Consider the following 25462-nt stretch of genomic DNA (forward strand, 5'->3'; position numbering starts at 1 on the left):
GCAAATGCATGTATCCCTCTCCTTGCACTGTATACCATAAAATAAAAACTGTACAAGAGCCTATATTGACACATTTGTCAAAAGTAAGTTATTTAAATACTTTCTAAAATGTATCTAACTTGTTTCAGCTGTTCTCAATGAGTCAGGTAATGAAGTGAAACCGCAAATTCAGTGTCTGTATTTTCTCATAATAATGGATGATCAATAAATAGTCGGGGCTTATATTCTTTTATTGGTAAAATATCCGCCAGCATCATTGAACAGTTAGCACGATTTCGGTAAGCTGCACGTACAAACGCCTCACACATCCCGCTCATCAGTGTCCAATCTTCTCTGACCGTTTATTTACAGCGCCACAACCCTAAACTGTGGGGAAAAAAATCATGTTTCTATACTCAAAACAATGTGCAGAGGAGTAAACCCGGCGGACGTGGCATTTCCCCTCGAGTGAGGGCTGACGAATCACGCGCTCCGGTGGTCCGTCATCCCCGTGGCGATGCCGGAGCCCTCCCAAGCGTGCACAGCTAAGGAAATGCACTTTCTATGCAAGATGGTGGCGCGGGATTTGCGTTGTTACACTGGGCAGAGGTCCCTTGGGTAGGTGAGTGAGTCGTGTACTGTATGTTAGACTTAATGTGTCCATGCGTGGAGAGGTGATGGGCGGGGCCTGGTCAGGAAAGAGGCGCAGGGCCGAGCCGAGGCCAGCAGAAGAGAACGGTCTGCAGCACCTGGAAGGTTTGGCTGTCGCTTGTAGTGTGGCGGAATACTTCAGATCAGCCCCATAATGCCACTGAACTCTCACTTTCTCACACAGTTCTATTCCATCCATCCCTAACTTCAAGAATTCCATGCTAGTCCGTACACACACTTTCACATTTATAACACCCGTGTTACATATTCACACTCTCTCCTTCGCTCTCTCTCACACACACACGCACACAACACAGTACCCGTGTGCCCCTGCGTGTCACCCCAGCTCACATGAGCCACTCCTCTTTCTCCTTGTTGAACTTCTCCGCCCAGCGCCTGGTGAGCTCCAGGTACAGCCCGGGCTGGTGAGGCTGGTAGTCCAGGTACTGGCGCGTCACCGTCTTCCTGGGCGCCGCCCTCTCGATCTGCGTGCCCTCGTGCCACTCGTTGAAGGACGTGATGCCGATGACCTCCGGCCGCACGTCCAGCGCCGCCTGGAGCGCCGTCTCGTAGTAGCGTCCGTTGACGCGGTTGCGCGTGTTGTGGTTGTTCCACGGCCGCACGGCGGTGTCGATGTAGCCCGGGCCCACGCACGGGACAAACAGCAGGTTGTTGCCGTCGCAGAACGCCTTGACCGCCTTCCAGTTCTGGTGGGACGAGCCGAACGAGAAGCCGTTGGAGGCAAAGTAGGTGTACATCCCGTCGAAGCCGCCCGCCAGGATGTCGTGCTTGTGGCGCTCCTCCACGATGAGGGCGATGACGACGGCGTCGTGCGGCGTGCCCCGCAGGCTGTGGGCGCCCGCGGGGCTCAGGAGCTCGGACCAGGCCTCGGGAGGGGTCAGGTAGGAGTCGTAGATGTAGAAAAGAGGCAGCGCTCTCCCCGTGCCGGAGGTGAACCTGTAGAAGGCCCCGTGGTCTCCGTACCTTCACACACAAGACAGTCAAACAACAGAAACGGTTGACTGCACAATTGTTTGTATGTATCGTCTGTTTTTATTTTATTTTTATATACTGTGAAGCACTTTGGTGCAACTTCAGTTGATTTTAAATGTGCTATATAAATAAAGTTGACCTTGACAGTAACAATAAGACACAATCCGACAGCTGTGGTAGGGAAGACTGTTTGGGAGGATCTACTGTAAGTACATTAATTCAAAGCAATGAAGCACATCACGTAATGAATAATTAATACACGTCGCGTAATGAATAATTAATACACCGGGCATTAGCTGGGAATACGTTCTGTCTGTGTGTAGGTCACTGTTCTTCTCAACAAATAAGTATTCACAGGATTCGCGTTATCCCTCTATCGGAAGAAACGCAAGGCAAAGACCTAGCTATGTACTGTACCTGTCGATGATGTACTTGACGTTGTCATGGACACTGTGATCAGTGCGACCTCTGTAGGGCTGGATGTGAAAGGCGACCTGTGAAAACAACATAAAGCACATGGGTCTCATGATGTCACACCTTCAGATGAGTCAATAGGGCAGTCTGGAAAGACCTTTGTCGGTGCTGACTCGGCCCGAACCACAAACCCCGAGAGTGTTCCCCTCAGGTGGAGCTGAGCGGATGATTGATGGCTTCACTCATACTGTAGCCTTCCAGTCTCCAAGCCCCGGGACAAACTGCAGGCGAGGGAGTCTCATCATTCAGCCGTGACAGAAACAATGTCAGCACACCTGACTGTATTCAACAATCCCCTCTGCTCCATTCTAAATCCATTCTGCTCTTTTATACATGTTATCGTAACTCTTGTCCTTTTTATCCGTTTTATATTCAATTAGTCCCGTTTTTTGTGTCGACTAACTGGTTTGTTACTATGCGTGTCCTCTTTTTGACATCAATGAACAGAACGGGTGAACACATGGCCAGTCATGAAACGGAAGACAAAAGTGAATATTCATGAAATGAATACAAAAGTGAATATTTTAAGGCCAGAGAGGAGATTTCCATGTCTTTGAATTATATATGATAAAAGTGAAACACTTTTGTCCTGGGTTCCCAGGGGAACAGCAGAACGGAGAACGGCTCTCTGAGTCGATAGATCCAGCCGCTAACGAAGTGGAATGAATGCCTCACACTGCAAGTTACCACAACGTCTGCTGCTAATGCTGCACATCCAGAAGTCCTCTCTCGCTCATGATTAGCTTCCTGTATTGGCGGCTGCCAAACTCATGTTGCAGTAGGCTATGGTAGCCTACTATAAGACAACATCATTTTAAAGCCCAGAAAGTAATTGTAGGATTCAATGTGATTGCTTAGTCGAAATAGGCTACTCTTGTCCGACCAAGATTGTATATAGATCTAGCCTATTGGTCGAGCAATAAATCTTGTTAGACAAAAAAAGCCTTTATAACATTGATAAAATAGACTACAAGTTTCCTAATTATATGATTTGTGTTTTGACTGATGACTAATTTGCTCCCGCAGGAGTGTATTTTGAGCAGGGTGCTGCTGACAAAAGTCTTAAGTCACAACCTGATCTCTAAAATTTAATGTAAAAAGTATGCCTATCTTTATTTCATTTGGTTAGGATATTTGATTTGATTATGTTCTGCTATTCTAATCTGTTCTATGTTATTCTTGTATGCATTATAGCCCAATGATCAAAACGCAATCTCCAAAGACACAGCAGCACCATTATATACAGACGTGGACAAAATTGTTGGTACCCTTACGTTAAAGAAAGAAAAACCCACAATAGGCCCTGTGCACCAGCTCCACTACTTCCTGAAAGTCACTTGGCATCTTTATTTCCTGTCCTATATGATTGGATTAAGTGATTAATCAGGTGTGCGCTGGGTCTGCAGCACACCTGATTAATTACTTAATCCAATCATATAGGACAGGAAATCTAGATGCCAAGTGACTTTCAGGAAGTAGTGGAGCTGGTGCACAGGGCCTATGGTCACTGAAATAACTTTAAAGTGACAAAATAAATAATAATAAAAAATGAAGTCAACGACGCAAATTCAGCCGAGGCACGTACGTCACGGCCGGGGGGTCAGCAGAGGTTAATCAGTCACGCATGACGCAGCACCAGCTGACTGTAGCTGGCATAGCATTGGTCAGCTCACTAGAGCGCAGGTATTTAAGCTGTCAAAACATGTCATTGTTCGCGCTTGCCTTTACTGCTGTTGTGCATTGCATGCTCGCTGCTTCCGCGTTCTCTGCTCTGGCGTCCGCTGCCATTCCTGCTATTGCTCGCTGCTCCGCGTCTTGCTCGCGTTCCGTGCTCATATTGTGATTTGGTGCGTTTGCTATCTGCTGCCCGCGGTGTCCTCGCTGCTTCCGCGTTCTCTGCTCTTGCGCTCCTCTCTGCCCGCGTCGTCTCTCCGGTCCGTGGTTTGGGTGTCCGTTTAGTGGCGTCGTGGAGCGCCGGCTTCCGAGGCCGAGGTGCCCGTCTCCCTGTAGCACCGTAGTGCCATACTTGCGTATGGTTCAGTTGCTCGCATAGCTTGCGTTGGAAGTCCGTTTGAGCATTGCTACGCGCCGGTCACTGGGTTTCATTCATGAGCCGCTATGTCGGAGGTTGTCCGTGCCTCATCTGCCGCATTACTCAACTGTCGATGTGCGCCGGGTGCATTCACCATTGAAATGTTTGCAGTTTCGGGCGTGGACGTGCTGTGTGTATTCTCTATGTATTTGGTTCATCTCATGGTGCGTTCGTTTATAAATGGGAGGTGGCAAATTGCGACTTGCTACTAGGAATTATTAAAATACAACACCGCATGAACTCGCACTTCCTCGTCGCAAATTCGGATATGTTTCTCAGCCCCCGGTTGCTCGAATGCACTAGATATAACTAGGTGACTGTGATATAATGTTATATAGCTCGAATGCACACAGGTCGGAGGTAGGTATTTTGCCACTTGCGACTTGCCACCTCCGACAACCAACGAACGCACCATAAGTCCTCCCCTCGCGGCTCGTTCGTGGATTCGCTGGCCGCATGACAGGCTATACTGCTCGTTGCTAACTAGCTGGCGTTCGTCAAGGTTCCCGTATTGCACGTCGGGGCATCATTATGTTGGATTGCTAATACTAGCTCATGATTCTATTACTGGCTCATGATTCTGATACTAGCTCATGATTCTAATACTAGCTCATGATTCTAATACTAGCCATGATTCTGATACTAGCTCATTATTCTGATACTAGCTCATTATTCTGATACTAGCTCATGATTCTGATACTAGCTCATGATTCTAATACTAGCTCATTATTCTGATACTAGCTCATGATTCTAATACTAGCTCATGATTCTAATACTAGCTCATGATTCTGATACTAGCTCATGATTCTAATACTAGCTCATTATTCTAATACTAGCTCGTGTTTCTCGCGTTCAATCGTTGCAGCCCGAGGGTTCCGGCCGAACTACCTCTACTCGCTAGCACCCATGGTTGCGAGTGCCTCCACGCAGCTAGCGTTAGCCGTTCGGTGTGGCTAATGCTAGCTGTGTCCCCATCAATCAATCTAAGCTTGTTTGATAGCGCATTTCATGCCCTGAGGCGGCTCAGTGCGCTTTCCTGAGGACGTGGTGGGTATACATCCCACCCCTACATATTTTGGTAGGGACTTGACGTTCATGATCGCATCGGAATTGCTTCCGGAGATGCAAACCATGTAAAGATAAATGAGGAATAAATTGATGACTGTAAGTAATGAGATAAGGAACGATAAATATTATAATAATATTAAGGCCGTCTCGCCTGTCTGGTAGGCCTGGCTTGTATGGCCGATTGCTTCGGCATGTCCAAACCTCGTTCGGGGACAACGACGGCGATGATGCCTTACCAATTATTGCAGTTTATTGGCTTTATAATTAGTTCGGGTCAGTAGCATCGGGCTACTGCATGGTTCTTAGGGCAACTTACTGTAACCTGTGCATTGTCATCAATTGTTTCAAGCCATTATGCTCTGCAATCTGCTGCGTGTGCGCGACTATCCTGGCTGTTCGGTTTAACGCGGTGCTTATTCTTCCACCATTTACGTTCGTCGCCTGCTCCTCCGCGGTGTTTGGGGCAGGGTTTACGGGCTTTTATTTCTATATGTAAAAGGGATGTATGCTGCGCTGGTCACGCTTCAATGTCGGATGTGTCATTTTACGCTGCGTTGGGATCCTGCATTGCTCTTCGCATTTAGCCCTCTGCGTTATTTCAAAGACTAATCACCTGATTATAATGCTGCGTGCATGACATGATCGGTTTGTCGACTGGACGATGGATAGGGTGTTATGCGCGACGTGCAGTTTCTCTATCGTCGCTAATATTTTGCGGGGCCCCTCAGTGGTCTAGGAAACGCTTCTCTTCTGCATAACGGTGCACCGTGTATTTATCAACTATGTTCGTTCGTACATTCCGTTCGTCAATAATTCGTGCGCTGTCGCATGGCTGTCCGGGCAGGGGGGAATTCTTTTCCACGCATCCTCGTCCCCGGCTCAACGATCGAATCGCAGACTCGCTTCCCTTTTTGATTTACAGAGTTCTGCAGACTGTGCCCGGCTGCGGGCGGCCCTGTCCGGCCTGGTCTGCCTCTTCAGCGGATGGTTCTGGACCAAGCGATGCCTCGTGCCCTACTGTATCCGCTGCCCGATGCATGAACGCTGGTCTGGCCCGGACCGCATTGACCAATGCGACTGCATGGTCTCTTTTCGCTGCGTTCTGCTCCACATTTGATGAACCTCGTGCCCGCTAGCGTTTCGGTTTCTCAGCATTTATTGTCCATCGTGTTGGATCCTGACGGCTGCGGCCTCGATCGGTCGAACGTGTCGTAGCAGGCGTACAAATTCGCATGCGCTGCCTGGACCCCTTCATCAGCATACGAACGCTACCTGGGGCCCGGCGTCCACTACGCTCTGCTCCATATTCAATGTAAACGTCATGCCTGTGAATATTCAATACTATCAGCATTCATAGTTCATTGTGTCGTGTCTAGGCGGCTGCGGCCTCAGTCGGTTAAGAGTATTGTTGCAGGTGTTCATTCCACATGCGATGCCTGGACCCCTCCACCGTTTCTCTGCTGGGGAACCGATCCGTCCAGCTCCTCCTTAATGGCATCACAAAGAGCATCCCCAAGGCATGGATATACGTCTTCCCTTCACTCCTTCGCTCGTTCATCGGTTAATCGCACGGTTGAGGCAGGGGTGTTTTGGTGGTCGCTCGTATTTAATGTTAGAAACAGTCATTCTCACAGCTTTCTATGGGTTCCTTAAGGTCGGTGAATATTCTACACGCACATTGTCATTCAACCCCGCGCACGACCTCACTCGGGCAGATGTCACGTTGCACGCGCGCTATTTCGTCCTGCACCTGAAGCATTCAAAGGCGGACAGAGCTGGTGCCGGCGTGACCGTTTATTTATCAGGCAATAACACCTTGTTTTGTCCTCTGTCCTCCATGAGCTCCTACCTGACGAGCAGACCCCAGGCCGGTGAGGAGGAGCCCCTCTTCATAAGAGAGGCAAAGCCCATGACCGGAGCCTGGTTTGCCGCCAGACTCCGCGCCCTCTGCCAGGCGTGCGGGCTCCCACCGGTCCGGTACACTGCACACTCCCTCCGTGTAGGAGCGGCAACAACCGCCGCCGCCATCGCCCCGGTGTCTACCCTGAAGTCCATGGGCCGATGGTCCTCGTCTGCTTATGGACGCTACCTACGGCCCGGAGTCCAGGACATTCTGGATGCCCAGAGAGCTATGAGTGGACTGTGACATTGGGTTGGGGGGGTACTGCGTATTCAGGCGGTCATGTGGCTGGTGCACTATTAAATGTTGTCTGGCTCATCAGTCAGAGCGCTCTCCGTCAACCCTTCTGCGCATGCGGGCCGCGGAGTTGCTGGTGTGTTCTTGGGGGGTAGTTTGCAGGTATTCCACCAGCGTCGGCCGGTGGATGCCAGAGTAGCCGCTAGCTGGTCTCTGTGGCTTTCCATGGCAGGCGCCATGGACGCAGAGACACGAGGCTGTATCTCCCGCGGAACCCACGAAGCGTCGGCCCGTGGGGACCAGGGACTATAATGTACAGCAGTCCTCCTGTGGCACTCTTTGACGGTCTTAGTGGGCTGAGTTACCTCCGAGCGTCTTCCCGATCGCGGCCCACTCTGATCGTCATTGAGGCAGGATGCCGTTCCCCCTTCCTGGCTCTCTGGGCCAAGGGCTTGGCCCAGAGGGGGGGAACACCTAGATTGCCTCCCCCTGCTAACGCGCTTTCCACGCCGGTGGAAGGCAGGGGGCCCCCCGGACAGAGCACACCGCCAAAAATTCATATGCATGTATTATGCCGCTTGTATAATAAATGTTCAAATTTGACAAAAGTGATCTCGTCTGAAATGAAGTCAACGACGCAAATTCAGCCGAGGCACATACGTCACGGCCGGGGGGTCAGCAGAGGTTAATCAGTCACGCATGACGCAGCACCAGCTGACTGTAGCTGTCATAGCATTGGTCAGCTCACTAGAGCGCATGTATTTAAGCTGTCAAAACATGTCATTGTTCGCGCTTGCCTTTACTGCTGTTGTGCATTGCATGCTCGCCCCACCTCCTCCCCTGCTCCTCCTGCGTATGTCGATGTCGTCTGTTGTCATCGTTGCTCTCTGTCCGGGGTAGTTTGCAGGTATTCCACCAGCGTCGGCCGATGGATGCCAGAGTAGCCGCTAGCTGGTCTCTGTGGCTTTCCATGGCGGGCGCCATGGACGCAGAGACACGAGGCTGTATCTCCCGCGGAACCCACGAAGCGTCGGCCCGTGGGGACCAGGGACTATAATGCACAGCAGTCCTCCTGTGGCACTCTTTGACGGTCTTAGTGGGCTGAGTTACCTCCGAGCGTCTTCCCGATCGCGGCCCACTCTGATCGTCATTGAGGCAGGATGCCGTTCCCCCTTCCTGGCTCTCTGGGCCAAGGGCTTGGCCCAGAGGGGGGGAACACCTAGATTGCCTCCCCCTGCTAACGCGCTTTCCACGCCGGTGGAAGGCAGGGGGCCCCCCGGACAGAGCACACCGCCAAAAATTCATATGCATGTATTATGCCGCTTGTATAATAAATGTTCAAATTTGACAAAAGTGATCTCGTCTGAAATGAATTAAAAAAAATCAGACATTACTTTTGAATTGTGGTTCAACAGAATCATAAAAAAAAATTCATGAAACTGGCCTGGACAAAAATGATGGTAACCCCCCAGAAAAGATTTTAAATAATTTGACCATAGGGACATGTTAAACTAAGGCGTGTCCTCTAATTAGCATCACAGGTGTCTTCAAACTTGTAATCAGTACAGGTAAGTCTGCCTATTTAAAGGGTGAAAAGTAGTCACTGAGCTGTTTGGTATCATGGTGTGTACCACACTGAACATGGACCACAGAAAGCTAAGGAGAGAGTTGTCTCAGGAGATTAGAAAGAAAATGATAGACAAGCGTGTTAAAAGTAAAGGCTATAAGACCATCTCCAAGGTCCACGGGGCTGTAGACAACCTCACTGGACTTGGACGCTAGAGGAAAATTGATGACAAATTGAAGAGACAGATAATACGAATGGTAAGTTCCAGAGATATTAGAGGTGAACTCCAAGGTCAAGCTACATCAGTCGCACCATCCGTGGCTGTTTGAGCCAAAGTGGACTTCATTGAAGATGACAGAGGAGCAGGCCCGTTTGGGAGATACGCGAGGCCTTGTGAGAAATAGGCATTGCGAGGCCTTTATGCACTATGCATAAAGATGCACCCGAGACGGCTCTAAGACGCGAAAGCGCAGTGTTTCCAGTGATGTCTTGCTTACCTCGGGCAAGTTAATTTAGCGCACCACCGTGCGCTAACAGCGGCCAAAACACAAGGCCTTCTAAAGCAGAGTACAGTACAGTAAGTGCAGAGTACAATCACATCTCAAGACTATTAAAGGACAATGCTCGTTTTTGACAACCTGGACCTTATTTAAGACATATTATAAGACGTTTGACTCACCGAGATCACTTTGGTGTAGTTCGGAGGCCTGTAGAAGAAATTTAAAATCCAGCGCGAGCCAGTATATCCATGTAATGGCGGTGGTGGGGGCACCGAGAATGCAGTTTCTAAAAATCTATTTTCTGCCGCGAAATGGTTGTTTTCATCAATCTGTCTTTATGAATCGCTAGTTGTGCTTACATAGAGCGTAGGCCTGTTGTGGTTTTTCACATGCCTCTGTAATATGATCTTTAGAAACATCTTTAGACACGAAATAGCTTCCTGACTTGCTCCAGCACGCATGCGCACAGCGTGATTGCGCGCTGTGCGCATGCGTGCTGGAGCAAGTGGGGAAGCTATTTAGTTTCGAAAGACGTATTTCTGTGTGTGTTTCTGTGTGTGTGTTTCTGTGTGTGTGTTTCTGTGTGTGTGTTTCTGTGCGTGTTTTCTGTGTGTGTCTGTGTGTGTTTCTGTGTGTGTTTCTGTGTGTGTTTCTGTGTGTTTCTGTGTGTTTCTGTGTGTGTTTCTGTGTGTGTTTCTGTGTGTGTTTCAGTGTGTGTCTCTGTGTGTTTCTGTGTGCATTTCGTGTCGCCCATCACTACACGTGTTTGAGTCAAGTGCACTTTTTTTTTTGCTTTTCTCTTCTTTTTTTTTTTAAATATGTATTTAATTTCATTTAAAAGTATAATATGTAATATGTGGATTAAAATAAACATTTTTTCCATCCATAGGGCTTTGCGAAGGCTGCAGAGTAAAAGTATTGCTCTTTTTTTTTTGACGGCCCAACAATGACACTGTTGATATCATACCAGCCAATAGTATTACAGCGTTGGTACTGCGTGCTGGGTTGCCAGGTACTATTCTAGCTTCACCACTGTGAGATTAGCAGTAGCCATCAAACGGTATACTTCCATGAATTAGCAGCATTATAGATGTTGGTTAGTATCAAGTGTGTGTGCGACATAAAACGGCAGCTTTTCCGTCCACTTCCGCTCACTCTTTTCAGCTAAACGTTTGGTAAAATGGTCGAGTTTTGTCGTCCTGCTTCTCCGCCTGAGCCCCGGCGAACCGTGCGATACGAATCTCAAAAGCTCAGTGACCGAAGAAGGAGCAAAAGTCGGATAGATATCGGGCCAGCCTTTGCTCGTTGGACGGAGTTTATGGAGTTTCATGGGATAAAGTTGCATGGTGACATGGCTACTTTTCTACTAGACCGGTAAGCTAGCTAACTAGCTATCGTTTTCTTTCTTGTAATCTGCATAGCCAGACCTAACGTTATCTCCACACTACAGCATCTAACGTAACGTATTACATGGCACTCTGAAATACTTGATTGTGATTACTGATTAGTGTAACGTTATGTTCCTCTCGGAGTGAATCTTATCACAGTATGACTGAAACAGTGCTTTCTCTGGCATTTTGGCAACCAATACGTTGTGTTGTTGCAGTTCTTATCTTTAGACTAGATGGGGGAAATAATCCACATACTACATATTATACCTTTAAGTAAAGTGCACTTGTGCATGACAAACATTTTTTCTTCTTCTACTTTGTCTTTAGAAGCAGTTGGATTGGATGGATTGAAGAGATGCCAGTTGAGAATTGGGGGTTGGTTTTGAACTATATGAATACTGTAGATACACTGACATGTGTGAAGTCAGGAAAATCATTGTTGCCACTTCTTCTTCTTCTTCTTCGTGTGGGTTTCAATGTTGTGTCCTCTCCCCCCCAGGTTCGGGGCCGAGGGGCTCTCCTTTTACCACCCCGAGCCTGGGTGAGGGGTCACCCGGGCTATATATCTGGGCACACCTCCAAGAGCCATGTCACCGTTTGGTCATCCACGACCATCAGGCCACGCATTCCGTTGGGTCCCGGATGACATGGTCTGCGGTTTGTTCCTCGGCGCCACACTCGCACGCATGAACAGGATATCAAGCCCCAGATAAGCTAGTTCTGCCAAATTGTTGCCACTAATGGTGGTACAGTAGCTAAGTGCTTTGGCGATGAAAATTGATGTTGCCAGCCTTGTTTTCTGTCCCTTAAGTACTGCATACATTTCAATGTGGAGCCAGAGTTGGGACCAGAGCTCTCTGAGTACTGAGTAAGCCACGCTCTACCCTGGAAACAGCGTCTGGAAAGATAAGTGAGGGAACAGCTCTTAGTGATTGGTTTAATGTTCATCCAGTGTTTCGGGGTACTTAACAGCAGAACGTGTGGGTGTGCCGGCACTTTCTGGGACAGGCTAATAAGTGAGATGAAAAGCTAAAATCGTCTGGAGAATTAATTTCATGAGAGGCTGGGTCCCGTCTTTTCACTGGCTGTGAATTATTGTCACGGAGGGAAAAAAGCTGTAGACCATCCTTCTCACCGCGGGTGACTGCCACACCATATCCTTCTCACCGCGGGTGACTGCCAACACTGGAACCACCAGCTTCTTTCCGTCCAACGCACAGAAGGTCATTTACTCAGCAGCAATTTAGAAGTAAACGAGACCACACAAGCATTTCAATACCTCCCAAACATAAGACAGCTTGTCTGTGGTGCACAGAGCTTACCACAGCTGCGCCTGAGGACATTTGGAAGGGCTTCAATGTAACACAACACAAAAACCTCTAAGCCGTTATTTCAGCCATCCATTTCGAACTTCTTCGAAAATCTATCTAAAATGCCCGCCACTGCACACAAAGCCTACCGACACACTTTTGAGCATATGGGACGTGTCACCATTTCAAAACAACACTAACGCTAACAGAATTAGTCTGATTATAGTCAAGTGCTCCAGGCTCTGTCAACGTCTTGTCAGTCTCAACCCGGCCATGCTCCGTGGGGGGGTGGAGCTCTCTGCATCCTGATCCGTGGCCGGGGGAAGTGAGCCTGGCAGCCTGGCTCGTGTTCGACGCGCCCTACTTACGGACCGGAACATTTACAACCCCCTCGGGGGGCAGATTGTTCAGGGAGGCGAACCGAGTCATGGGACCCGCGCCTCCTCCTCTGCTCTCGCAGCGAAGCCTCCCCTCATCCGCCCCCTCTCTCCGCTCATCCGCCCCCCTCTCTCCCCTCATCCGCCCCCCTCTCTCCCCTCATCCGCCCCCTCTCTCCCCTCATCCATCCACCCCCCACCCCCGCCCCCCTCTCTCCCCTCATCCCCCCCCTCTCTCCCCTCATCCACCCCCTCTCTCCTCTCATCCATCCACCCCCCACCCCTCATCCGCCCACCCCCCCCGCCCCCCTCTCTCCCCTCATCCGCCCACCCCATCCTCGCCCCCCCCCCCTCTCCCCGCATCCACCCCCCCCCCTCTCTCCCCTCATCCGCCCCCCGCCCCCTCTTTCCCCTCATCCGCCCACCCCCTCTCTCCCCGCCCCGGGCCAAAGCCCTGTTCCGGTTCCTCTCCTAGCTCAGCTCAGGGGGTGGTTTGGCCCCGTGGAGGGAGCTGAAAGCTTTGGCTCCTTCAACTCTACTGTGCTGTACAGAACCCAGAGAGGGTTGATCTGGCCCAGGGCTGCTGTACAGAACCCAGAGAGGGTTGATCTGGCCCAGGGCTTCTGTACAGAACCAGGAGAGGGTTGATCTGGCCCAGGGCTTCTGTACAGAACCCAGAGAGGGTTGATCTGGCCCAGGGCTTCTGTACAGAACCCAGAGAGGGTTGATCTGGCCCAGGGCTTCTGTACAGAACCCAGAGAGGGTTGATCTGGCCCAGGGCTTCTGTACAGAACCCAGAGAGGGTTGATCTGGCCCAGGGCTTCTGTACAGAACCCAGAGAGGGTTGATCTGGCCCAGGGCTTCTGTACAGAACCCAGAGAGGGTTGATCTGGCCCAGGGCTTCTGTACAGAACCCAGAGAGGGTTGATCTGGCCCAGGGCTTCTCCAGCGCTGTTCTGATGGAAAACACGCAGCTTTATACTGCAAAGTCAGCATAAGTTACAGTCTGAGATCATTTTGTTCGTCTAACTGTGAGAACTCTGTTTGTGTTCGTGTGTGTGTTTGCATGTGTGTGTGTGTGTGTGTGAAGATTCAGTCTGTCTGATGTTATGAAGCTTGCATTACTTCTACAGCTCCTTAGTTTGCTCTGTCAAGCGGGAGTTATGAAGCCAGGCTTGACTGACTGACTGACTGACTGACTCAGACTGACTGACTGACTGACTCAGACTGACTGACTGACTGACTGAGATTGACAAAAATGTGCCTGTCAGACTTTCAGTTGGGTGACAAACAGCCTTTTGCTGGTTTCTGAAGATGTGTTAAACCTGTGAAACCCACATTCTCCATGTTGTATTGATTCCATGAAATATACTGTACTATACAGAAGGACATTGTACGTAAGTGAGTGGAGAGAGAGAAGGTTTCAGTATGTGATAAAGAATAGAATGTCCTTTTTTGCATTTTGTTTTATATCACCTTTTATGTGTTGCACTTTGTCTTGATGCTTTTAATGTCTCATGTAAAGCACTTTGAATTGCCTTGTTTCTGAAATGTGCTCTACAAATAAACTTGCCTTGCCTTGCCTACCATAATGTATCCTTTGTAGGGACCACACTGAGGCGTGCTGGAAATCGCTTATCTCACAGATACTGTTATCTAGAAGCCTTTTCATTGAATGCAAAGTCATGGCAAGAACATTGAATCCTAGTTAGGAGGAAGCCTCTGATCCTCAAGCCAAATATTCTCCTGTTGGTACCTTTGAATAATGGTGTCAAAACCAAAGGAGACTCTTCTCTGTAACGAAGACCGAGGATATAAGAATACAAATACTCTTGTTGGCTTAAGTGAAAAACTCAATTTAGGACATAAATGATCAGAGTTCATGTTTCACTGTTGCCAGCACTTTGTGAAGATGACGCATAAAAGGCTCTGCAAAGATGGATGTCCTCCCATGCAGAGGGAGGAGCTGGCTAACTGACCCCCCCCCTCCTTTCATGTGCAATGAACTACTGACCCTTTTATTAGTTTATTGCTCACTTGATGCACTTTACTCACTTTTTCATCATAGGCTCACATTTTATGACAATGTCGATGGATTGAATTCGCCGTCTGTCTGTAGTTGTGTATTGCTGTGTTGTTCTATGTTGTGCTGTGCCGTGAGCTATTAGATACATATGAATTTCCCCAAGGTAAATGCATTTAATCCATAAAGTATTTATCTATCTTATCTGTCTGTCTGTCTCTGTCTCCATCCATCCATCCATCCATCCATCCATCCATCCATCCATCCATCCATCAGGAAGTAGGCTTTTGAAGAAGCCTACAGTTCCACTCAACAGTAAAAGGGTTGTTGTAGGACAATATCCATAAATAAATGAATAAATAAATACATGAAAATAATCTGTTACATGCTGAATGCTCTTCATAGAAGTCAAGCTCAACTCAGAGCTGTTAAGATGTTCCCTGGAGGGCAGCGTGAACAGTGTTCCCTGATGGGCAGCGTGAACAATGTTCCCTGGAGGGCAGCGTGAACAGTGTTCCCTGTAGGGCAGCGTGAACAGTGTTCCCTGTAGGGCAGCGTGAACATGTTCCCTGTAGGGCAGCGTGAACAATGTTCCCTGTAGGGCAGCGTGAACAATGTTCCCTGTAGGGCAGCGTGAACAGCTGAGGCTGAGGCTGATGTCCAGGGTCAGAAACAGGACTGACCGCCCCGACTCAACTGGGCAGTCAAGTTGGGATGGAGCGCTCCCAGCATGAGCATCATACCAGAGCCAGCGCACACACACACACACACACACACACACACACACACACACACACACGCACACACACACACAGTCACACACACACACACAGTCATACACAGTCCTACTCACTGTACCCATAAACACTCATATACAGTATTTTAGTGATTGTTAAACTGTATTGTTAAAATGTACTGACTCTTGTATGTTTCTTGTATATTGTTTTCATGTTACGTCCACCAACGAGGACCACGTTGGAAACAAGTATTATATAAGTACGCTTCCATGTTCTGTCCTCTGGGATGTACCTAAGTACCTTTTACCCAATAAATAAATTAAATCGAATCATCCTATATTCTGCCTTTTTTGCATATACCTGTAATAGAACGGTAGAACCCTATGCCTGGAGGCCAAACACGGCCCCAGAGTGTTCTCCAAAATCTACATGAAAGAATGTACTGCTCGTGTTCTTCCTTTCAAAACATGTTCACCCGTTTTCAACACGCCACCGCTAACGCGGGCACAGAAGTCTACCCACGCACTGTACCACAGAGTCGTCTTTGCGTGCTTCACTGAGGTCTCTCAGAACCCCCCCCCCCCCCCCCACACACACACACACACACACACACACACACACACACATTCCCCACACATTCCTGCACAGATGCAATATTTCGTTCCCCGGAGCCAAAAAGGTTCTGCAGGAGCGAGCCGGGTTTCAGATCGGACTCGTAAGGTGCCAGTCTGCAAAACCTGCCGGCTCCTATCACAGATGTGAATACAGTCTGTGAGTATAGTGAGTATAGTGAGTACAGTCTGTGAGTATAGTCCGTCTGTGTGACAGACAGTTTGTTATATCAATTCAATTCTAGGCTACAGAACGTGAAAAGAAGAAGCCGTTCTCTTGTCTTCAACAATGACGTTGTGTCCATATTTTTAGTCCAGCCCTTCAATCGGCTTGGTTTTGTCTTACAGTTTCAATAAATCGATATATAAATGTTCATATTACAAGTGCACAATTTCACTGTCTCTATTTGTAACTGTCAGATGATGGTGTGCATGCCTTATGAAGTGAACTGTAAAACAAACTCCGCCCATGAATGCATTTTGTGGCTCTGTGCAAGTACGGTACATGTGCGTGCAAACATGTTTGGTATTGATGCCTTCGTTAGGCCGAGAGCTTCATGCTAGTCCAAACCCTGTGTCTCTGTGACCTTCCCATGTCCAGATATGGCCGTTTCACAATGAACGGGGAGAATTTTTCACTCCTGTCCAAAAAATGAACAGAGGTGAGTGGCCGGCTATGTTTGGGCGGCTTGTGGACCCGCCCTGTGATTTGGATCCGCGCCAAATTTGAATGGGTTCTAAGTTGGCCCATGCTACACCCCTCCACCAAGTTTCATGAAAATGGGTCTGGTAGTTTTAGCGTAATCCTGCTAACAAACAAACAAACCAACCAACCAAGAAACGGCTCGTGGACCCGGCCCGTGATTCGGACCCGTTCCAAAATTGAAGCGTGAGACATCCCTCCACCTGAAAATCAGTCTGCTAGTTTTTGCGCTATCCTGCTAATAAACCAACCAACGTACATCTGCCGCCAAAAAAAACACCTTTCTCCCAGCTGTCACTGATAGACGTAAACAAGACAACAACCAAACTCTCCTCCCTTTTAAAGAGAGACGATGTGACAGACGAGGATATGCACCAACACCTAAGCCGGCTGGTTTACTTTGTTTAAATGCACTGTCTGTTGAGCAAACACTTCCTGTGAATTATTGATGGCACCCAGCTGGAAATGGGAGCTGTTATAAGCACGTCTCTTTCATCATCAGACACCTGGCTCAATGTGCCCCAGAACAGCTTTTAAGATGCACGCACACACACACACACACACACAGTGCCGTTCACAGCTGTCTACTGACACACAGATTTGTCACACGAGCGCTACGTATGAGTGGTTCAGCTGTTTATATGCAGAAGCCAATCTCCGCGACAACTCACACACTCAAGACACGCTCGCACGCGCGAGACACGCTCGCACACGCAAGACACGCTCGCACGCCTGCTGTGTGCATCTTCTGCTCTCCAGATACACCACAGCCCAGAATGCCTTGCAGTTATTTATGGACGTGCCGCTTGCTCTGTTATATAAGCAGCCCACGGACACATTTGGGATGGATTGCTGTTCAGAACGGATCTGTTCTTTCTCCCTGCGTCTGATGTGCATGTGGCGTTGCGCGGCTCGCGTTACGAGGCCTTCTGAAAGTTTCATAAGCTTCCACGCGGCGACAGAGGTCCGAGGGGCTCGACGGCAGAGCGAGGTCGTTCACCCTGGGACGGACATTTTCCGACCCAATTGGCATTCGATCACGAGGGTTTCCTCCGATATGTTTCCCCTGCTCATTCAGCGACAGCACTTCCCACTTTAGCTCCGCCCTGATGTTAGAGATGCCATCGGGAGCAGCAGAGGCCGAGCAAGACCTCCAACCGTTCCCCTGCAAGAGCGCCGGGGAATCCAGCCAACGTTCCACTTCATTGCCTCTCGTAAAGTGGCACTTGCTACCGTGTGTGTGTGTGTGTGTGTGTGAGTACCTTGAGATTGTGTCGATAGGCAGCGTCCAGGACTGCTGGCACCAGGTCTTCAGTGGGCTCCCCGTTGTCATCAGCCAGGCCTGGAGGGTACCAGGACAGGACCAGGACCCCTGCACCCACAAACACACACGCACACTCAGGATCTGATGGCTGGGCCCTGATACCAGAGACTGAAATAACTCATCCTAAACCTCCATAGACTCTTCTGCTAGTTTCCTGTCATAATGGATAGTTTCATAACAGTGAATTAATGCTGGATATCTCCTCGGGATACTGATATCTCCTCGGGATACTGATATCTCCTCGGGATACTTGACTTACTTCACTGGTTAACTTTGATGCCCATACTGTTATCTGTGTGCTATGCCAGCTGTCCACTTACGCTAGCGGACGAGTTGTCCTTTTTTTTGACAACAGTGTGGTCTTTAGGATAAGCGACGTCCTTTATTGACTTCATGTCATCAGACATGCCAAATATGAACACTACTTTGTCTGATTTCGGTCTAAGGAGGGGGTAGGCAGGTACTCAGCCCCGCCTTCTCTGACAGCTCATTAATTTCCCTGTTGCCAGGGAATGGGAGATGAAGGGGAATGGCCGCCTCCCAAACGCTGTTGCCGCCGCCCAGCCAGGCGGTCACTGGCACATCAAGTGGGCACTAGGCAGTCATTCATCAACGCCGTGTCCACTTGGTTAGACGCTGTGTGGATTATTTGATTACAGCAACAAAATAGCCATGCCAGTGTGCAATCAAAAGTTATGGGCCGGTATTTATTTTATTGATCTATGGTCCCGTCAGGTGGTGGACGACGATTAATCGTTGCAGCAAGTGATGCTATTGAGAATTAGTTCGGTACGAGTCTTTGTGCCAGTTGCTCTAATTTAATGGCTTCTTTGAAACTGAGCACGTCGAGTGAGCCTCCCTGCTTTCCGTCTGCCAGACAGCGCGGGCGAGGGGGGAGGGGTAATGTAGGGCTTTCCGGATGGTCTACAATAACCAATTGAGCCGGAGGCAGAAAAGCGCTCTCGTGGCTCGGGTAGCCTCTCCAAGCTATCGGTGGTTCAAGCCAAACTGTAACTGAACACTGTGGTGTCATGTCCTTCATTCGTGAAACACATTTCTCTAATAAGGGTACATTCATACTATTCTATTTTGGCTATGTCTGGCAAGCATATGCTATACTAGGCCTTCACATGTAGCAATATCTTCTTAGATTATTAAGTAGGTTTCAAATGTTCTGTCAGATAGCTTTCCAGGGGACTTCATGAGCAAATATAGCATAACACGTATGCCATTGACCCTATTACTATTTCAAAAGATCAGCTTAAGACTTTTAAAATGACCCTTTAAAACGATGGCGTCATGTATAGCATGCTGACTGCCATACCTGTGGATTGTACAAGGAAAGAGCGTATTTGTGAACGATGGAAAGGAGCTGTCCAATGCGTGAGTGCTGAAACACGGCCGGCAAAGGAGACAGAGCTCTGTCAGACTACAGCCGGGCACTCTGACGCTACACTAATCCAAAGTTGTCTAGTGCTAGAATAGAATAACCAGTGCTAGATGTGAATAGAATAACCAGTGCTAGATGTGAATAGAATAACCAGCACTGCACCTTAGAACTCTACCTGCTGCGGCCGCTCCAATCTGCTCCATGTGGGACTCCAACACGGCCGGATCCCTGGAGCTGTAAGGACCAAGATCGGGGTAGAAGCTGGAGCCGATATCCTCCGGCGGCATGTGCCTCCCTCTCGGATAACTGGCAGCGATTTTGGGGTCCCAGTGTGGCACCAGGACGTGGTCCCAGTGTATGTATTTCCCATCCATGTGCGGAGTCCCGTACCACACGTGGTAAAATATATGGACGTCGTAAAATATGATTCCTTCAGGGCCAGAGTTCGATAGAACTGCTTTGGTGTGACTGGAGGCTGGGCGTGCTTGACCCGGAGACGAGACCACGTCCTGGGACACGGAGCGCCGGTCCACTTTACCCCCAAACATCGGCATGAAGTCCAAACCCGGGGCTATGCCCGAGAAGCCATCACTGGGTTTTAGTGTCCTCAAACCCATCATGGTTCCAAAAATAAATATTGTGAATAAGAGCAGGGCAATGCAGGCTTTCTTCCGTAGACGAGCCATTGTGCATAAACGTCTGGACGTAAATGGACGTGCAGCTGAAGTAACAAGGAGTCAATGCGTGTGTGAAGAAGACCGCTTTGGTTGCCAAAACGCCTTTGTCAGTTAGCCTAGCTAGCTCAAGCTATAGCCTGTAAACCAATGTCTTTAGAATATTATCTAAAAGCAAATTGCATGCAATGTGCACAGTAAGTAGCCAATCATAATTCATACACGTCTGTCATTCAAAAACTTGCACGAGTTACATGATTGCAGCCGAGTCTCGTTCCCACGGCGCGCTATGACGCAGTGAAATCTGGCAGTGCGTGCAATTTAAAGTTGATAGAAAACTCGCTTATAGGATTTAGATTTTTAGAACTGTCATAATTCAGTGTGTCATTGGTTTGAAAGTGGTTAAGAAGTGCACTTCCCCAAACATATTAAGAGAGCACATCTCGAGATAAGCGAAGTCCTCCGAAGCTGCGGCGATGGGCGATGGAGACTAGGGTAGGCTATGGGATCTGGTAGGCCTACTGAGCTCAGGGCCAAATAGCGAGAGGGGAAATATTGGTGTCACACAGTAACCTACCCTCCAAGTCAAGCTTTCAAATTCCATCTGATCTTTTTTTCTGGTGTCCACTGTCGTCGCCCGCATAAATCGCCGAGTTGTCATACAGCGGGCATTTCATCCCCCTGTCTCTCGGTGCCCGTCCATGCTCGCTAGCTGAGATACCCTCCCTCTGGGGCTTTTTGCAGAGTCTTCACAAGGACAACAACTGCGACGAGAGAGCACACCGCGTTCGACCCTCAAAGCAACAGGACCGTCTTGCTGAGCGCTTTCTGGTCGCTGTCCATGGTGTCGGCCCACAGAGCAGCGATGGCTGTTCCGTTCTCCTTAGCGGTGAGGAGGCGGGGCCTTTTGCGCCTGAGCGGTGTTATTTGAACCCCCAGAAATGGGAATTATGGGAGGTACTGCAGGCCGGATGCTGCCTGAAAAGGTGCACAAGTTGAAATCCATGCAGAGATAAAGACAAATTTGAGAAATAAGATGTAAGTCTATGTAATAAGTCTATGTCTGATTAAAGATATCAGACATATGACAGTGCTGTTGTTAGTCAAAGATCGGAATGTAGCCTATGCCTAATCAAGGCTATAGGTCAGCAGAGAATCTAAAATATGGTTAGAACATAGGCCTATTGATTGATTCTTTTTAAACATTTTCATTTATGTTGCATACGTCTTTAGCTTTGATATACGGCAAGAGAGGCGGGTAGTATGTTGTAGTAAACTATGTTTATTATTTATGTACTAGGCTATATAAGTATGCCTATATGCATACTTTTAGACTACAATTAGTATAGGCTATAATGTAAACTAGTAAGACTACAGTAAATTTAACTGCAGACTGGATGACAAGGCGTGCTTGGCAAACTGGAAGAGCTATACTGCCATCTTGTGGTCTATTTGTGTAACTCGCTATCTGCCTCTAGGCTACAAGCAAAACTGCCAGAAGTAGCTCGGTTCATTCGTTAAAACTTAAAACCATGCATGGAAGAAAACACGCTTTAATGTTATTGCTCTTTGTGACAAAGTTGGGTAGGCCTTGTGCACATCGGGCTTTTAAAACATAGGAAATGCTTGTTTTATTTGTGCCAAAAGGCTTCTTTCAAACTTCTTATATTTATTCTCAAAACAATTCCTCAAACAATCAGAAATTCCAGGTTTTAAAAAGGCTTAGATCGTTTTGTCAATCTGACACACCTGGGTCAATTATAACAACGAATCAAAAACAAGACTGACGCACCTGAGACAATTAACAAAACCAATTACAAACAATGAATTGAACAATTAACTGAATTGGTTGGGACTGATAGAAGCCCGAATTATTAAGTTTGAAGATGAATGAAAGGACAGTGACTCAATGCATACAAATAACACCTTGGCAACTCAAAATAAGATCACGGATACTAAAACCAGAGTCCAGTGTCTCAAGTGACGGACGCTCCGTCACACTTGTGTATTATGGGAATAATCTCCATTGGCGTAACGTGATCCCTTACATCCACTTGAGAGTGCTCATCTTTTGAAATGCGCCCATGCCTCCAAAAGGACATTAACTTGAAGAACTTCAATGCAATGTATGCTATATTGCGACAGAACTTGCTCCCTGACAAGCTAAGATCGTTTGCTTTCATGTTAACCTGCCAGTCATCGCCTATTGTTTTGAAATCTCTCCTCCTTTCCTATATCGTGGATTGTTCTCCTATCAAACCCGCTGTCCATGGTACTGAAACCCCGGTAGATGCGTTCAGGTTGGTCAGTGAGAGATTTTAGTAACTCAGACATCTGATTCAGTTGACTTGCTCCTCAAATAGGTTCATCATGCACTTGCCTAGACTACAAGCCAAAGAATCGGAGAAAAATTAGATGTTTTCAACATGGACAGCAGTTTTTATTGTGACGGTTTGCCGTGTAAGTTGGTGCTAACTGCTCTGTGAAGGAAGTTTGTTGCTCATGAGCTTCGTCCAAACTGCCACCAGACACATATTTCACGGGCAAGCCCAAACTGTGTGAACTATTGCCTATGTCGTATGGCGATCTTTGGCGCTTATTCAACACGTGGTTGCAATACAGTTGCGATGAGAAAGCATTGAAAGGCTGCACATGCCATTTCTCTTTGAGCGACTGGCTGTCTAACGCATGGAGTTAGTTAAATTAGTTAAATAGTTAAATTTTCTTTTAGTGACCTGTTTTGGTAGTAGGCGGCCTATATTGTAATAGTGTCCTAGCAGTGGTAAGTGGGAATCGACAAGTAGCCTAATAAGGATTCATAGCCTAAATAATTTATCTAGTTCCTGTGCTTAATCGCTTTTGGCATGGGAGCGGAACAGCCTACTGGCACCTCCGCGTCCTACTGAGCTCCTGCACATCTTAGAATATTAGTTTTAAAGTATTGTTTATTGAGTTTAACTGTTTGCCACATTTAGGTATTTAAATATAATTGGTTACACATTTAAGTTTAAATTTAGGCCTACATTTTCAGTCGCACAAATCAAACTGAGGCTACCCATCAAATAAGATTTGACCTCATTGGTGTTTAGGTTTAACCACTAGGCTGTATAGACCAGGCTTTGGGTTCGCCTCTTCATGGCCAATTGCTTTCGTTTGAAACTCTTCTCTCCAAGGTCTTAAACACCACAAGGGGTCGTGGTTATATTCGGATGTAGGATAGTGCACAAGAACATTTCGATTGTAATTGTATCCGACCCAGTAGCAGACCTAATGGATCTAATGACCTTAGTTAAACCAGAGATAATACATATTTGGTAATACTTTATTTGAATGCTACTACCCAAGGACTCATATTAAGCATTGCAAAAAGAAAAGCCAGAATTATGCCTATCCATTTCTTACATAGGCTATGTCAACATCCGTAAATTGAGTGATTAATGCAGCAAGTAGCCATGGTGACAACTGAAATTTATTAGTGAAAATTAGTTTGATAGGGGCTACTTAAACTGTTTAAGATCCTAATCTTTTCTTTACGTTGTGCAATGATTCTGCATGTGTTAAGTCCTGGTGTAAATGTGTTACCAACTATTTCTGACATGTATTAATTATGTTAATTAAATGTATCTTATTAGTGACATTTATGACAGAAATGGGCGTTTTTTAGTTTCATACAACACACTAAGTTATTGACCTATGATAATAATGACAAACAATTAATGCATTTCAAAATCTTATGCAGTGATAATGATATTATAATTCATGGTAATGGATCATGAATTAAGCATATTATTGTTATAATGATAATGATAATAACAATTGTATTAATATGATACTACTACTACTACTACTACTACTACTAGTAGTAGTAGTAGTAGTAGTAATAATAATAATAATAATAAGAAGAAGAAGAAGAAGAAGAAGAAGAAGAAGAAGAAGCAGAAGAAGAAGAAGAAGCAGAAGAAGTATATACTAGCAATAATAAGAACACAGGACTAATTGTGTAGCCTATAATTAGTGTTATGATTGTTATTAGTGTTCTGTGTCTTGCTATATGTTAGGCTATCACTATTTATTAGCCTATATTAATTCTCATTTATTTGGAGATAATGAGAATTATTATATTAATTCTCATTTATACAACACTTAATTAAGACGCATCACCATATCAGATTTTGCTAATGATGAATCTCTGTATTATTGTAAATCATTTCTGAGTTTAAAGAAGTTCTCTAAATCAGATACTCGGTCTCTTTTTCCGTCATTTCTCCATAAGGACAACAGCCAACAGTCAAATTAATATGTAATCAACCACTATTGATCTGTGAATTCGTTGGCCATGGCCTCTACAAAAAATCTGTCCGGGCTTTAGGCTAGTGAAAATCGTATATGGTGTGTCCAGTTCGTAACTTGCTTATTTTGTTGAGGCTTTATCTTTTTTTTCTTACTGAACCGCCATTCAGGAACAGTATTTGAGAAGGCAGTGATGAGTGATACAAGCCTTCTCCCCCCGCCGTCCCCGTCCCTTCCCCCTCCGACGCTTCACTTCTAACGAACCACAACTGCTTTACCTCTCCAACCCGCGGCTCTGCATGCGTCAGCAGCAGCAAAGTGACTGGTTGCCATGCAAGAGTATTCAGTGATAACTCAACCATTTTAAACTAAATTAAGGGAACTCAATAAAAGGTAATACACTTAAAATGTTAGCGTGGACAATATTGTATAGTAGTGGCCCCGTGGGCTAGTAGGCTATAGTAACCCGGGGGGGGGGGGGGGGGGTGTTGCACAACACTAGTAGTCTACTGCACACAGCCTACTGCAGTGGCCTAACGAGAACTGCATAGAATAAGGCATCAATTTAATATTTTTCATATTATATATATGTCACCTTACTCCACGTGTGTCTGTTCATATTTACAGTCTCCATATCTTGTAGGCTATAGAACATCTTTAAATGGAATGTTATCATGCAGGTCAGTTTTTTCCCCTTTGACCATTTGCATTGCATTTCTACGTGGGGCTGATGCAAATTCAGACTCCGGCCTTGAGGGTGGGGGGCTGGGCATCCTGATGATCTACCGCCGCGATATGAGCCGGTCGATGCGGAGGTCTCAGATTGTGATTGGTCACTTGCCACATTTGGGCCCTTTCACCATGGAATGTTCAATTTTTCAGAGTGTGGACTGTAATTGGGAATCACGTGGACATGACCGAGAGGGGTGGGGGTTTTCGGTGGAGATGCGCGGTGGTCATTTTGGACCAACAGAACTGACCACTACAAGAAGAAAGAATCATTGGTGCCCCAAAACACCAGGGAAATAAAATATAACAGGGACTATTCTCAGGAACGCGGGGACAGCATGGCAGAAGGTATTTAGAAAATCCGTTTGGTTGAATAAGTAGGAACTGTTTCTTTGCATTGTCTTTCAGATTTTGGGTGATTCTTCAACGAATTGTACCCAGT

The 25462-nt window shown here is 47.2% G+C and overlaps 1 protein-coding gene across 1 annotated transcript; it reads right to left on the bottom strand.

Annotated features, from left to right (window-relative positions):
- Positions 1-977: 977 nt before the first annotated feature.
- Positions 978-17946, bottom strand: LOC311314055 (glycoprotein endo-alpha-1,2-mannosidase-like protein; the record flags this gene model as incomplete). Its single annotated transcript, XM_084444354.1, has 2 exons — positions 978-1614; positions 17876-17946. 2 exons carry the CDS (start codon positions 17944-17946, stop codon positions 978-980), a joined length of 708 nt encoding a protein of 235 aa, XP_084300480.1.
- Between the last annotated feature and the right edge of the window lie 7516 nt (positions 17947-25462).

This window comes from Borostomias antarcticus (assembly GCF_949987555.1).
Source record: "Borostomias antarcticus genome assembly, chromosome: 10".
Lineage (NCBI taxonomy): Eukaryota > Metazoa > Chordata > Actinopteri > Stomiiformes > Stomiidae > Borostomias > Borostomias antarcticus.